The following is a 12,476-nucleotide window of genomic DNA, read 5'->3' as shown; positions in this document are numbered from 1 at the left end:
GTTTGCATCAAGAATTTGTTAAAATTTAATTGAATCCATTCTTCCCTCTACCCATGAAATGTTCTCCATGCTATTGAATGCAACACAACCCCAAAGCATGATTGATCCATGATGATCCATGATTGATCCACCCCATGCTTAGAGCACCACTCCAACAGTTGTTTTTTTTCAGAGCTGGAATGGTGCTTTAAATCTAAGCTCCCTGTACCTGGTCATATACACACCTTCCGGTGTCTTCACCACTTTTTCGGTGCTGCTTTGGTCCCCCTGTGCCATCTTGTGATCACAGCTTCTGACTGACTGGAAGAGCGCAATGCAAGTCTATGAGAACCAAAGCGAGGTTCTCATAGACTTGTGTTGTAAAGTGACCTCCATGCAGCTCCATGAAATATTGGTGTTACTAGCAGATCACTTTTTGAGCAATGAGAATGGGTCAAAACTCGGGAAGGTGAGTATTAGACAGGGGGCATGGAGCTTACATTTAAAGTACCACTCCAGAGGTGCAATAAAAAAAACCCCTGGAGTGGTGCTTTAATGGTTGATGAGATGTTCTTTTCCTGAAATTCTGTGCCCTTTTTTCTCTACACATACCTATGATCATTATAGCAAAACCTTTTAATCTCATCAGTCCACAGGACTTGTTTCCAAAATGCATCAGGCTTGTTTAGATGTTCTTTTGCATACTTCTGATGCTGCATTTTATAGTGAGGATGCAAGAGAGGTTTTTATCTGATGACTCTTCCATGAAGGCCATATTTGTGTAGGTATCTTTGAACAGTAGAACAATGCACCACAACTCCAGAGTCTGCTAAATCTTTCTCAAGATCTTTTGCAGTCAAGCAGGGGTCTGATTTGCCTCTCTAGCAATCCTATGAGCAGCTCTCACTGAAATTTTGCTTAGTCTTCCAGACCTTATCTTGACCTTCACTGTTCCTGTTAACTGCCATTTCTTACTTACATTTCAAACGGAGGAAAGGGCAACTTGAAAAAGCTTTACTATCTTCTTATAGCCTTCTCCTGCTTTGTGGGCCTCCACCATTTTCATTTTCATAGTTTTAGGCCACTGCTTAGAAGAACCCATGGCTGCTGTTTTTTGCTGTGTGCGTTTCCGTGCGGTCGCAGCACATGTCAAATCGCCACATACAACGCATGTCCCTGTATACCCAATGTTAAAGATAGGTACACAGGGAAATGCAGGACGCATATATAAGTAGGTGGAGAGTAGGCAGAGCTTCAGGGAGGAAAAAAGGAGGAAGTAGGCAGCCAATCGCAGCCCTCCTGAACGCAAATGTGAACCTAGCCTAATTAAGGTCTGAAGCCTTGGTCAAAATTATCTGAGCACACCAATCTCCAAGAGTGCCCAAACTTTTGCATCAGCCCATTTTCCTTTTTGTAATTTTTAAAATGTAAAAAATGGCAATATATATGTACTTTTGGCCTAAAATACAAAGAAATGTGTCATCTTTAATTTTAGCCCTTTTAGAGATCATTTCATCTTCAATTTGCTTAACTGTTCATAGTAACAGTAATTTTGACCAGGGGTGCCCAAACTTTTACATGCCACTGCATCTGTTTTGAAAGTAGCATTCATTTAGTATTAATAGTTTTTTTCTTATGCCAACAATCAAAAAATTGGGTGAAGAGACAATTACTCTGGTTTAATTGTTTATGAATCCTAGTTAAAAAATCTAATGAAAAATCTAAACAGAAAAATAATTGTTCCCAAAGGAATAAATTAAACTTCCCAAACTCAGAAAAAAAAGAGCAGACATATAGCTAGCCTCGACCTATGATTCTATAAAGTTTATGGTCTCTGTATGCAAATATGTGTTAGGATGAAAACCATCCATCAGAAACATAACATTATCTCATCTAGTCAATAAAAACCATGCATTGCATCAATCCTAATTATATCTCTTCAGCAAAAGACATCTTTAAAACATTTCTTGACCGTGATAGAATTTGCGTGAATTTCCTACGAATAAAATTCACCATTACAAATGTTGTGTTCACGGCTCACATATGCCACAAATCAGATCAATACATTAGACATTGAGTCAACAGAAGGAAAAATACTTTGCAGAATTATAGATGAGGTCATGCAAATTAATTTGGCAAGTTATTTATGATCCCACAAGAAAGCAGGGAGTCTGTTAATGACAGGTCTCAGCTGTTAATTTTCTTCTCTCACGACTGTCAGGATAGAAACTATAGCTTGTAATGTTCTGTAACAAGCAAATAACCTAAATACTCAATACATTAGACCAGAAGTTTTTTAAATTTGGTCACTATTTTATACAATTGTAATATGATAAAGAGAACCACCAACAAAAGACAGCCTAAGGCTAGTTTCACACTAGCATATGGAGGAGCTGCAGAGGTCTGCGGACTTCCTCCGTGAAGCTCCGGCCATGGCCGCACCTCCCCCGGTCAGCTCCTCCTACGTCCGCATACTTCTGCATGCAGCCTGCATACCCTATCTTTATCATTGGGTACGCATGCCATGCGGTTGTATGCGGATGCGTCTGCATGCGTCGTTTTGACGATGCAGCAACTGCATCAAATTCCAACATATTGCGTTCGACGCGGGTCGTCGCGTCGTCAAAACGATGCATACGGAGGCATTCGCATACATCCGCATGATCTGCGTACCCAATGTTAAAGATAGGGTACTCAGGCCGCATGCAGAAGTATGCGGACGCAGGCGGAGCTGACCGGAGGAGGTGCGGCAGTAGGCGGAGCTTCACGGAGGAAGTCTGCAGCCCTCCACAGCTCTGAGGAACGCAAATGTGAAGCCGGCCTAAATCTGTTGGTATCAATAACCTTTACATCTACTTTGAAAGCTACTTTTGTTTTTGAATAAAACAATTTCAAATAACCTTGCATGTTGGATGATTGTAAATATGACTTGGTCCGAAAAGCCAATTGTCGATGTATCCTGCAGCTCCTCCTGTGCAGTTCGGGTATAAACCATAGTCACCAATACCACCAGGACCCAGGTAACCCCTACAGAAATAAATTATCCATTAAAAGCAATATATGATATTTCTAGATTAAGAATTTTAATTGCATGTATGCTAACCCCTTAGGCCTCTTTCACACTTCAGTTTTTTACAATCAGTCACAATCCACCAGGTTTTGAAAAAAACGGATCCTCAATTTTCTTTTGAGGATCCGTTTTTTTTCCCCATTGACTTCCATTAATGGCGGATTGTGACGGATTGCTGTCCGTTGCATACGTTTTTTTTGAGGATCCGCCAAAAGTTGCTGTCCGTCGCCATCCTCAAAGATTTCAAAACGGAGCTTGCAACGTTTTTTTCTCTGGCGGATCCTCCAGTCACTCATTTAACCCGAAATTCTTTCTGGGTGCCGGACAAAAAAAAAAAAAAAAATTCTCTCTCTCTCCCCTTACCGGCCAGCGGTTCCTTTAAATTTCCTCATTTTCAGGATCCGTCTGAAAACGTTCACATCAGTTGACAACGGATCCGCTTGTCTGACTTTTTGGCGGATTTGAACTGATGCAAAAAACTGAAGTGTGAAAGAGGCCTAAGTGTCTGAGCCAATTTTTACAATTTTGACCAGTATCACTTTATGTGGTAATAGCTCTGAAACACTTCAATGTATCCCATTGATTCTGAGAATGTTCTTTCATGACATATGGTACTGTCTTTGATATGACTTTGATGTGACTTGCATTTATTTATGAAAAAAGTGGAAATTTGGTAAAAATGTTGAAAATTTAACAATTTGCAAACTTTTAATTTTTGTGCCCTTAAATCAGAGTTATGACATGCAAAATAGTTAATAAGTAACATTTCCCACATGTCTACTTTACAATTTTGGAAACATATTTTTTTTCGTTAGGAAGTTAGAAGGTTTAAAAGTTGACCAGCAATTTCTCATTTTTTCCAACAAGATTTACAAAACCATTTTATTTAGGGACCTCGTCACATTTGAAGTGAGTTTGAGGGGCCTATATGACAGAAAATACCCAAAAGTGACACCATCCTAAAAACTGCACCCATCAAGGTGTTCAAAACAATATTCAAGAAGTTTATTAACCCTTCAGTTGCCTCACGAGAACTAAAGCAATGTGGAAGGAAAAAAATTTACTTCACACACAAACTTTTTTATTTTTACAAGGATAACAAGAGAAAATGGACCACAAAATTTGTTGTGCAATTTCTCGAGGATGTTGCTACCCCATTTGTGGGAGAAATCTACTGTTTGGGTGCACGGCAGGACACACAAGGTAAGGAGCACCGTTTAACGTTTTGAAAGCAAAATTGGCTGGAATTGAGAGCGGATGGCATATCACTTTTGAACAGCCCCTTATGTGCCTAAACAGTGGAAACTCCCCACAGGTGACCTCATTTTGGAAACCACACCCTTCAAAGATTTTATGCAGGGGTATAGTGAGCATTTTGAACCAACAGGCACGACACAGAATTTGATAATATTAGGTTGTCATATTGAATATGCCATCATTAGTATTGAGTGCAAGTGCTCGATACTCCAGTTTGCATCGGGTCCTCGGGTATGCACCAAATATCGGGGTTGCTCGACTGACATGCTTGAGTCCCTGCTCCGCATGTTTCATTAACACAATCCTAACCCTTTCCACAACCCTTACTAAAAAGAATGGAAAAAATTATAACTACTCAATTACAATTTAAGAAACCCACTCTCGACTCATCCTGCACAAACAACTACAGACCAGTCTCCAATCTCCCCTTCATCTCTAAACTCTTGGAGCGCCTGGTTTACTCTCACCTTACCCGTTACCTCTCCACTCACTCCATCATAGACCCGTCACAGTCCAGCTTCCGCCCCCTACATTCACAGAAACTTCACTCATCAAAGTGACCAACCACCTTCTGACAGCAAAATTTGACACTGTTGACCACCATCTCCTACTCTGTAGGCTCCAGTCACTAGGCATTAAGGACATTGCTCTCTCCTGTTTCTCTTCCTATCTTTCTGACCACTCCTTCAGTGTCTTGTTCGCTGGCTCCACTTCATCTCCTCTTCCTCTCACTGTTGGGGTACCTCAGGGCTTAGCCTTTGGCCCCCTTCTCTTCTCCCGCTACATGGTCCCAATTGCTGATGACACACAACTATACACATCACTCCTTGACTTTACCCCCACTGTACTACAGAACACCAGTGACTATCCGCAGTCTCCAACATCATGACCGCTCTCTATCTGAAACTCAACCTTTCCAAAACTGAACTTCTTCTGCTCCCGCTGTCTACTAAACTACCTAAATCTGACATTTCTCTCTCCGTGGGTGGCACCATAATAACACCCCGGCAGCAGGCGCCCTGTCTGGGTGTTATGTTTGACACCAATCACTCTTTCACTTCCCATATACAATCTCTTGCCCGCTCTTACCACTTACACCTAAAGAACATCTCTAGAATCCGCCCTTTTCTCACCATGGAAACAATAAAAACCCTCACTGTCACCCTGATCCACTTCCGCCTGAACTATTGTAATGCTTTGTTAATTGACTTCCCCCTCACTCGACTTTTCCCTATCCAGTCCATCCTTAATGCAGCAGCCAGGGTCATCCATCTGGCTAATCGGTACTCGGGCGCGTCTGCTCTTCGCCAGTCGTTACACTGGCTGCTCGTACATTATAGGATCCAATTCAAACTGACTCTGAGGAGCACTATTCTCTTACTTCTCAGCACCATTAAAAAGTTAAATATAGAAATTTGGTTTAGACTTACACCTCAATTCATCAGAGGAATTTAGTCACAATTCTGGTGTAAATTGCTTTGAAGGGTCACAATTTTTTTTTGAGCTTTTGTTGTTTTCTGGCCAGTTTCTCTGAATGGCAACAAATTGGGTTAAAGGGGGACTGCACTTGATGATGTGGGGAGGGGGTTAAAGGGGGACTGCACATGATGATGTGGGGAGGGGGTTAAAGGGGGACTGCACATGATGTGGGGATGGGGTTAAAAGGGGACTGCACATATGATTGTGGGTTAAAGGGGGACTGCACATGATGTGGGGATGGGGTTAAAGGGGGACTGCACAAATGATATGGGTGGTTAAAGGGGGACTGCACATATGATATGGGGGGTTAAAGGGGGCTGCACATATGATATGGGGGGTTAAAGGGGGACTGCACATGATGTGGGAATGGGGTTAAAGGGGGACTGCACATATGATATGGGGGTTAAAGGAGGACTTCACATGATGATGTAGGTGGTTATAGGGGGACTGCACATGATGATGGGGTTATAGGGGGACTGCACATGATGATGTGGGGAGGGGGTTAAAGGGGAACTGCACATATGATATGGGGGTTAAAGGAGGACTTCACATGATGATGTAGGTGGTTATAGGGGGACTGCACATGATGATGGGGTTATAGGGGGACTGCACTTGATGATGTGGGGAGGGGGTTAAAGGGGGACTGCACTTGATGATGTGGGGAGGGGGTTAAAGGGGGACTGCACATGATGTGGGGATGGGGTTAAAGGGGGACTGCACATATGATTGTGTGTTAAAGAGGGACTGCACATGATGTGGGGATGGGGTTAAAGGGGGACTGCACTTATGATATGGGGGGTTAAAGGGGGACTGCACATATGATATGGGGGTTAAAGGGGGCTGCACATATGATATGGGGGGTTAAAGGGGGACTGCACATGATGTGGGGATGGGGTTAAAGGGGGACTGCACATATGATATGGGGGTTAAAGGAGGACTTCACATGATGATGTAGGTGGTTATAGGGGGACTGCACATGATGATGGGGTTATAGGGGGACTGCACATGATGATGTGGGGAGGGGGTTAAAGGGGAACTGCACATATGATATGGGGGTTAAAGGAGGACTTCACATGATGATGTAGGTGGTTATAGGGGGACTGCACATGATGATGTGGGGAGGGGGTTAAAGGGGAACTGCACATATGATGTGGGGATGGGGTTAAAGGGGGACTACACATATGTGGGGGGTTAAATGGGGACTGCACATGATGACATGGGGTAAATGGGACTGCACATGATGAAGTGGGGGGTAAAGGAGACTGCACATGATGAAGTGGGGGGAGGGGACGGGAGACTGCAAATGATGAATTGAGTGAGGGTTGAGGGACAGCAATTGAATTGAAAGTAGGGAGTGGGGAGAGAGCAAATAATGAATTTTGAGAGTAGGGGAGTAATTGATGTATTAAATGTGGGGGTAGAGCTGTTGATAATGAATAGAGGGTGGGAGTGAGAAGACATGACAATGAATTGGGGCTGAAGGGGCATGCAAGTATAATGAGTCAGGGGAGCGGGAGGTACATAGTGGGGGGCGCTGAGTATGCAGTGACTGGTTATGAACTGGGGGAAGAGTACAGGTGCTAATTAATTTATATATTTATTAGGTGGGTAAAGTGGCTATGCATAGCTAGAAAGGGCTCAGTGGTGTATTATAATTTATATTTGGAATGGTGGGTTGCATAATAACCAATTATGTATTAATGGTGGGTGCATATCTGTATTCAATGTGTACTGTGGAAAAAAGAGGGGAATGTGCTCTAGAATCCGTGCTCTAGGTAACTGTGTTATTTTATACAGAGATGAGCCCTGGCTGGAAGAAGTGATGGCGGACTGTGCTGCATGAAAAAGAAAAGCAAAGATGAAGGACTTCAGCTAGAGACGTCCCTGGTGAGTCAGTGTGTTACCTGTACACTTACACTATACACTTTGTACAGAGTTCCTGTGTATAATGTCACCAGTGATCACTATATTATCTGTACACTGACACTGTATACAGAGTTCCTGTGTATAATGTTACTGGTCATCACTGTATTACCTGTACACTATATACAGACCTCCTGAGTATAATGTCGTCAGTGATCACTGTATTACCTGTACACTGATACTGTATACTATGTACAGAGCTTCTGTGTATAATTTCACTGGTGATCACTGTATTACCTGTACACTGACAGTAAATACAGAGTTCCTGTGTATAATGTATCTTAATATTGTGGGGATTTTTTCAATTAATGATCAGTATTGTAGTATTCAGTCACTATGTGGTGGTAATATGTGGTTTGGTCATGATATGGTGGCATTTGTCCCTTGTATTTGGTATTATAGGTCACTATGTGGAGGTAATATGTATTAATGGTCATTTAAAAAAAATGTATGTGACTCATTCCCTTAAAGAAAAATACATAAAAATATATTTATATTTAATAGGTTAGAGTAGAGTAGGATCCGGCCAAAAAAGTCTACAGTGTCGTGGTGGCGGCTTAAAAATTATTTTGGCCAGAAGAAAAGCTGCTGGTTATGAATGTGATCTGGTGTTTGATGGGAACTGTTAATATCTGATTGATGAGGATGTGGTGGAGAAGTTGAGTTTTTCCAAGAGTGAGCAGTGGGACTGTGGAAGGTTCGAAGGGTGGAGGCGGAGCTGGGGTGAAGTCTCAAGGGGGGCCAAAAATTTTGCCAGTATGGGGCCCCAAAATTCCTAGTGGCAGCCCTGCTGCTCAGTTCCACTTTTCCTGTCCTGTATACAGTTGTGGCCAAAAGTATTGACACCCCTGCAATTCTGTCAGATAATACTCTGTTTCTTCCTGAAAATGATTGCAAACACAAATTCTTTGGTATTATTATCTTCATTTAATTAGTCTTAAATGAAAAAACACAAAAGAGAATGAAGCAAAAAGCAAAACATTGATCATTTCACACAAAACTCCAAAAATGGGCCAGACAAAAGTATTGGCACCCTCAGCCTAATACTTGGTTGCACAACCTTTAGCCAAAATAACTGCGACCAACCGCTTCCGGTAATCATCAATGAGTTTCTTACAATGCTCTGCTGGAATTTTAGACCATTCTTCTTTGGCAAAGTGCTCCAGGTCCCTGATATTTGAAGGATGCCTTCTCCAAACTGCCATTTTTAGATCTCTCCACAGGTGTTCTATGGGATTCAGGTCTGGACTCATTGCTGGCCACCTTAGAAGTCTCCAGTGCTTTCTCTCAAACCATTTTCTAGTGCTTTTTGAAGCGTGTTTTGGGTCATTGTCCTGCTGGAAGACCCATGAGCTCTGAGGGAGACCCAGCTTTCTCACACTGGGACCTACATTATGCTGCAAAATTTGTTGGTAGTCTTCTGACTTCAAAATGCCATGCACACGGTCAAGCAGTCCAGTGCCAGAGGCAGCAAAGCAACCCCAAAACATCAGGGAACCTCCGCCTTGTTTGACTGTAGGGACCGTGTTCTTTTCTTTGAATGCCTCTTTTTTTCTCCTGTAAACTCTATGTTGATGCCTTTGCCCAAAAAGCTCTACTTTTGCCTCATCTGACCAGAGAACATTCTTCCAAAACGTTTTAGGCTTTTTCAGGTAAGTTTTGACAAACTCCGGCCTGGCTTTTTTATGTCTCGGGGTAAGAAGTGGGGTCTTCCTGGGTCTCCTACCATACAGTCCCTTTTCATTCAGATGCCGACGGATAGTACAGGTTGACACTAATGTACCCTCGGACTGCAGGGCAGCTTGAACTTGTTTGGATGTTAGTCGAGGTTCTCTATCCAACATCCGCACAATCTTGCATTGAAATCTCTTGTCAATTTTTCTTTTCCGTCCACATCTAGGGAGGTTAGCCACAGTGCCATGGGCTTTAAACTTCTTGATGACACTGCGCACGGTAGACACAGGAACATTCAGGTCTTTGGAGATGTGCTTGTAGCCTTGAGATTGCTCATGCTTCCTCACAATTTGGTTTCTCAAGTCCTCAGACAGTTCTTTGGACTTCTTTCTTTTCTCCATGCTCAATGTGGTACACACAAGGACACAGGACAGAGGTTGAGTCAACTTTAATCCATGTCAACTGGCTGCAAGTGTGATTTAGTTATTGCCAACACCTGTTAGGAGCCACATATAAGTTACAGGTGCTGTTAATTACGCAAATTAGAGAAGCATCACATGATTTTTTGAACAGTGCCAATACTTTTGTCCACCCTCTTTTTTTTGTTTGGTGTGGAATTATATCTAATTTGGCTTTAGGACAATTCTTTTTGTGTTTTTTCATTTAAGACAAATTAAATGAAGATAATAATACCAAAGAATTTGTGTTTGCAATCATTTTCAGGAAGAAACTGAGTATTATCTGACAGAATTGCAGGGGTGTCAATACTTTTTGGCCACAACTGTATATACACTTCACAGTACCACTCCTCCTGTTTTGCATATATACACTGCACAGTGCCACTCCTCCTGTCCTGTATATATACAGTTCACAGTACCACTTCTCCTGTCCTGTATGTATACACTGCACAGTTCCACTCCTGTCCTGTTGTTGGAGAGGCGACATTGGTCTTTGGGAGGGTTAATATTGGTTTATTATTTTCAGGAATATGATGGGAAAATAAAAATGCTGTGTTTTTCTAACTATAAGACGCACTTTTTTCCTCCCAAAATGTGAATGAAAATAGGGAGTGCGTCTTATAGTCTGGATGTACCGGCTCTGGCTGTGGTGGGGGGAGTGACATCAGCGGAGCAGTGGGTCAAAGAGGCAGGAACCTGTGGCTACGGCTAACTCCTGTGCTGCTGAAGAGAAATGAATTTTCACTGCATCCATGGGCGTGGAGGGCAATGAATATGAATTTCTTTTTAGCATCCTGGTATGATTGTTCCCATCCTTATCCTGATATGATTGGTCCCATCCTTTCCTTATCCTGGTATGCATGGCACCATCAGAAAAGATTAAAAAAGAAAAAATATTACACTTACCTTCCCGGCGCTCCCTTGCAGCGTCCTTCTCAGTTGCCAGCAGCTACTTTATGTTTGTAAGCAGTGCATGGCAGGGATGTCAGCACTGTGTTATCAGCTTCCCTTCAGCTTGAAAGCAGCGCACGATGTCCCTGCCATGCACTACTTACAAACATAAAGCAGCTGCTTGCAATGGAGCAAGATGCAGCAAGGGAGCGCTGGGAAGGTAAGTGTAATTTTTTTTTTAAAAATTTTTTTAATCTTTTCTGATGGGGCCATGCATACCGGGATAAAGAAAGGATGGGACCAATCATATCAGGATAAGGATGGGAACAATCATACCAGGATGCTAAAAAGAAATTAATATTCATTGTCCTCCACGCCCATGGGGGTGGAATGCAGAGAAAATTCATTTCTCTTTAGCAGCACAGGAGTTACCGCAGCCACAGGTTAAAGAAAGGATGGGACCAATTATATCTGTATAAGGATGGGGCCATGCATACCAGGATGAGGTTGATCATTCCTGCCAGGATAAGGATGAGGTGGACCATTCCTACCAGGATATGGATGAGGAGCCATTCATACTAGGATGAGATGGGGCCCTGTATTCCATTATAGGGATGAGCGCGATCATTCCTGCCAGGATAGGGATGAGGAGGCCATGCATACCATGATGGGGATGAGGAAGCATGCATACCATGATGGGGATGAGGAAGCATGCATACCATGATGGGGATGAGGAGCCATGCATACCAGGATAGGGATGAGGAAGCCATGCATATCAGGATAGGGATGATGGGCCATGTGTATTAGGATTTGGATGAGGGGACCATATTTACCAGGATAGGGATGAGGGAGCCATGCCTACCAGGATAGGGATGAGAAGCTATGTGTATCAGGATGGGGATGAGAGGACCATATTTACCAGTATAGGGGATATTAAGTACAGAATTGACCACATTTTTTGCTTAATTTTTTTTCCCTCCTAATTTCCTACTCTAAAACCTAGGTGCATCTTATAGTCTGAAAAATACGGTGTATATATTGGAAAACCTATTTAAATGGATTATACCAAGTAATCTCCTATCCCAAGACCTATGTAGTCGCTGCGGTCCGACCGCTGGGACCCCCATGATCCCGAGAACTGGCGCTCTAAAGAGGTCGATCATGCACACTGCGGCGGCATTCACACATGGCACTTCAAATAATGCCTTTAAGAGGAGTGTTGAAGGGCATGACAAACTAGCAAAATCCACTGATCGGGTGTGGGAGGAGTGTTATAGTATGTGGGCTGGTGGGGTTTGTGTGGCAGGGCTGCTTTATTGTCCCAGTGCGACCCTGGTAGGGCTGCAGAGATTTCAGCTTCCTGCTTATGTGAAATACTTTCTCTGAGATACAACATCAGAGATGGAGGATGAGGAGGAGCAGGAGGGGGTGCAGTAACTGCTGTAGGAGGTAGAGGAATCCCTGATAGAAGTAGGGCCAGCAATCCTTGGCAACAGGAGCACATGCGCAGTGCCATGGTGTGACTCGGCCCGGGCCTCCACAATCTTCTCCCAGTGTGACGTCAATGAAATGTAGCATCCATGGCCATAAGCGCTTGTCCATGTGTCAGTCATTAAGTGAACAATGCCAGTAAGTGCATTGGTAAGGGCATGGGTGATGTTTCTGGTATAAGGTGGGGACACCACACTAGGAGAAAAAGTGGTGGCTGGGGTCTGATTGCCATAAGTCAGCAGAAATCCTACCAG

At 43.1% G+C, this 12,476-nt stretch overlaps 1 protein-coding gene across 1 annotated transcript in view; it reads right to left on the bottom strand.

Moving 5' to 3' along the window:
- Positions 1-12,476, bottom strand: part of LOC141088638 (heparan-alpha-glucosaminide N-acetyltransferase-like) — a 482,560-nt gene that overhangs the window by 351,337 nt on the left and 118,747 nt on the right. The window contains exon 6 of the mRNA XM_073574776.1: positions 2,880-3,006. Coding sequence (XP_073430877.1) covers positions 2,880-3,006 — 127 coding nt within the window. The remainder of the gene's footprint in view (positions 1-2,879; positions 3,007-12,476) is intronic.

This window comes from Dendrobates tinctorius, unplaced genomic scaffold, assembly GCF_039654945.1.
Source record: "Dendrobates tinctorius isolate UK_male_01 unplaced genomic scaffold, ASM3965494v1 ptg000040l, whole genome shotgun sequence".
Taxonomy (NCBI): domain Eukaryota; kingdom Metazoa; phylum Chordata; class Amphibia; order Anura; family Dendrobatidae; genus Dendrobates; species Dendrobates tinctorius.
The sequence above is the reverse complement of the archived record's forward strand: the minus strand, read 5'-3'. Positions and strand labels throughout refer to the sequence as shown.